General features: G+C 66.0%; 1 protein-coding gene across 2 annotated transcripts; it reads left to right on the top strand.

The window, feature by feature from the left end:
- On the top strand, positions 1-3,065 carry IL11 (interleukin 11). Of its 2 annotated transcripts, none has more exons than XM_088027223.1 (5): positions 1-287; positions 1,451-1,623; positions 1,795-1,881; positions 2,007-2,168; positions 2,895-3,065. In XM_088027223.1, exons 1-5 carry the CDS (start codon positions 281-283, stop codon positions 3,063-3,065), a joined length of 600 nt encoding a protein of 199 aa, XP_087883349.1. In that variant the 5' UTR covers positions 1-280. The 2 variants fall into 2 exon arrangements, with proteins under 2 accessions (XP_087883349.1, XP_087883348.1); XM_088027222.1 differs by lacking the exon at positions 1-287 and adding an exon at positions 576-1,040.
- Positions 3,066-3,474: the final 409 nt, after the last annotated feature.

Below are 3,474 nucleotides of genomic sequence, written 5' to 3'. Positions count from 1 at the left end.
ATGGAAAAGGCAGGCAGGGAGGGTGAGTCAGGATGTGTCAGGCTGCCCTCCCCTGCCGCCTGCCCCCCGCCCGCCCGCCCTGGCCCCCTATATAACCCCCCAGGCGTACACACTCCCTCACTGCCACGGCCCTCGCTGCTCACACGCACATGCCTCCCCTCCCCAGGCCGAGGCCCAGCTGACCCCCAGGGCTCCCCCCCCCTCGGCAGCGGACAGGGAAGGGTTAAAGGCCCCCAGCTCCCTGCCCCCTTGCCCTGGGGAACCCCTGCCCTGTGGGGACATGAACAGTAAGTTGGTTCAAGTTCATGGGGTGGGGGGGACAGGAAGGGAGGAGGGAGGGCCCGTGGCGAGGAGGGTGGGGAGCAGACAGGCGCAGCGGAATGGGACAGAAAGAGACAGAGGAGAGTGAGGGAGCCATGGGGAGGCAGAGACGGAGAGGAAAGGAGATTCCGAGAAAGCAGGAGGCCCGGAGAAGAGACGGGCAGAGAGACGGGAGGACGAAGCTGAGACGCGGAGAGACGCCCAGGGCAGCGCGAGAGAGATGGAGATCCCCAGACAGACGGAGAGAGAGACAGATGCCGGGAGGTGACCCCCAACCGCCGGGGACCCCCAGGGAGTCAGCGGGGACCGAGGGACGCAGACGCCCAGGCATCCCGACAGAGAGGTTCCGGGAGGGAAACTGAGGCAGAGAACCCCCCCCCCCCAGGAGGTGAGCGCAAGTCCAGAACACCGACCCCAGCCAGGGGGAAGAGAGAAAGAGAGACAGTGGTGCAGACAGGAACGGGAGAACCAGACAGATGCGGACCGACGGACAGACAGCGGCCGGGGAGGGCCGGGGGGCGGGCTGGGGGTGTGATGCGGGAGCGGGGCGGCCCGGGGGGCGCTGATTGGCTGGCGGGAGCGGGGGTGGGCGGGGCAGCTGGGGGATGGGCTGCCGGGGAGCCAGCGGGCCGGAGCCCCCGAGCCGTGCGCCGCCGCCGGGTCTCCCTCCGCCTCCCGCGGCCCCCGCTGCGCCCGCGCCTCTGCCTCTCTCCGCCCAGGTGTGCTCCGGGAGCCATCCCCGGCACCACGGCCCGGCCTTCCGCGGTCCCCTAGGGGGTGGGGATGTCCCCCTGGGGAGGGGTCTGGGCCTCCGGGTTTCTGTCCTGGTCCCCTTCCTCTGCTCTCAGTCCGGCCCGGGCTCCCGAGGCCCGGGGAGGGGGCAGGTTCTGGCCTGTGCCTCCCCCCTCATGCCCCGCCCCGGGGCCCAGATTCCGGCGTCCGGGGGCGGACGGGAGACGCCCGGCCCGTCTACCCGCCCCGGGCCGCGTCTGCTCCGACGGGCGGGGCAGCCAGAGCCGGAGAGGGAGAGAGAAGCCCGCCCCGGCCCTGCGACCTGCCCTGGGCGCTCCACCCTGGGACTCAAGACCCCCCAGTCCGGTCTGAGCTCTCTGCTTCCTCCCGCCCCCAGGTGTTTGCTGCCTGGTCCTGGTCGCCCTGAGCCTGTGGCCAGATAGAGCTGCTGCCCCGGGGCCACCTCCTGGCCCCCCGCGGGCCTCCCCAGACCCTCGGGCTGAGCTGGACAGCGCCGTCCTCCTGAGCCGCTCCCTCCTGGCGGACACTCGGCAGCTGGCGGCACAGCTGGTAGGAGAGCCTGGAGGGGACGGGCTGGGCCCGGGACCAGGAGTGGGGAGGGCTCCTGGGTTACCACGGTGGCAGAAACGGGGGGCAGGGAGGAGTTTGGGGCCTGTCTGGAGGATGGAGGGACCCTTGGAGCTGGGCAGGGTCCCCCTCAAGGCCTCTTTGCCCCCACAGAGAGACAAATTTCCAGCCGACGGCGACCACAGCCTGGACTCTCTTCCCACCTTGGCCATGAGTGCAGGGGCGCTGGGAGCCCTACAAGTAAGGGAAGGGGAAGGGGACTGGGGCAAAGGTGAGGTCTGGGCATGGAGGGGGTGCGAGGGATTGGGGGCCAGAGCAGGCAGGTGGCAGGTGTTCCCTGACGCCCCGCATGCCCTGTGTCCTAGCTCCCAGGTGTGCTGACACGGCTGCGAGCCGACCTGTTCTCCTACCTGCGCCATGTGCAGTGGCTGCGCCGAGCCGGGGGCCCTTCCCTGCGGACCCTGGAGCCGGAGCTGGGTGCCCTGCAGGCCCGGCTGGACCGCCTGCTTCGCCGGCTGCAGCTCCTGGTAGGACACTCCAGCCCCCAGACCTGACACCTAGACTTGAAACCCGAGACCCCAGGACCCTCTGAGACCCTCCTCTGTGTCCCAAACCCTGTGGCCCCGAGACCCCCCCAGACCCTGCCATCTCCAGACCTCAGAAACCTAGACCCTGAGGTCTCAGACCTTGAGCTCTGAGTCCCTAAGACCTCAGATGCTGGTCTTGAGCCCTTACGACCCCCAAACCCTGACTGCTAAAATCCTAGACCCAGCACCCTGAGATCAGAAAACTTCAGATACCACTTCCTGGGCCTGACCACAAACACCCTGGACCTCAAATTCCAGCTCCCCATTCTGAGAGCCCAGCCCTCATCCATGAGTCCCTGAGCTTGGATCAGAGAGACCCCACATCTAAGACCCCAGCCCCGAGATCTTAGACCCGACCCCAGACTTGAGCCCACAGCCCCCAGCCCTCACCTAGCACCAGGATCCCAGTCCTGATTCTATAGACCTCGCCCCCAAGCCCCTGGACTGGGCCCTGGAATTCCAGCTCTGACACCCCCACCTTTTGGTCCCAGTCTTTATTTTCTGAACCCAACATGCTGAGAACCGCCCACCCAGAAACCCTACCCCACAGGCCAGAGACACTCCGGAAGCATGCAGCCTGGACTCCCCAACCTCCCAATCAGACCCCTTCCTGGGACCCCCACTGACCCCCTGACCTATTGCTAACCCTCTGTCCTCTCCCAACAGATGTCCCGCCTGGCCTTACCCCAAGCACCCCCAGACCCACCAGCTCCCCCGCTGGCCCCCCCGGCCTCTGCCTGGGGAGGCATCAGGGCAGCCCACGCCATTCTTGGGGGGCTGCACCTGACCCTTGACTGGGCCGTGCGGGGCTTGCTACTGCTGAAGACTCGGCTGTGACCCGCCACCCGGAACCACCAACGTCCTTCAATGCCACATCTTATTTATTTATTTATTTTGGGACTGGGGGCATGGCAGCAGGAAAACACCCCCTCCTTCTCTCCCCCTAATTCGAGATGGTCCCTCCAGGAGACCTGGGCAGAGTCGGGGGGGGGGGGTATCTGTGCCTTATTTATACTTATTTATTTAAGGGGGTGGGTGGGAGGCAGGTGGACTTGGGGACCAAAGGGGCAGGGAACTGGAGTCCTAGATTCTTGAATCTCTTAAAGAAGTCTGGCTGCAGGCTTTCCCTGTCCCCTAGCCCTCTGGGCCTGGGCAGGAGCATATATTATTTATTAAACAATTACTTTTTGGGGTGGGGTGGGGAGGGAAAGGGAAAAGAGGCCTGGGTTTTTGTACAAAAATGTGA

Source organism: Eumetopias jubatus, unplaced genomic scaffold (assembly GCF_037043125.1).
Source record: "Eumetopias jubatus isolate StellerSeaLion01/CBP00866 unplaced genomic scaffold, mEumJub1_p1.0 scaffold_10, whole genome shotgun sequence".
NCBI classification, from domain to species: Eukaryota; Metazoa; Chordata; class Mammalia; order Carnivora; family Otariidae; genus Eumetopias; species Eumetopias jubatus.
The sequence above is the reverse complement of the archived record's forward strand: the minus strand, read 5'-3'. Positions and strand labels throughout refer to the sequence as shown.

Excerpts from the sequence above, each read along its gene's own strand:
- IL11 (XM_088027223.1), top strand. Across the intron at positions 1,624-1,794 it reads GGCAGCTGGCGGCACAGCTG|AGAGACAAATTTCCAGCCGA; the intron begins GTAGGAGAGCCT and ends TTGCCCCCACAG. Across the intron at positions 1,882-2,006 it reads GGGCGCTGGGAGCCCTACAA|CTCCCAGGTGTGCTGACACG; the intron begins GTAAGGGAAGGG and ends CCTGTGTCCTAG.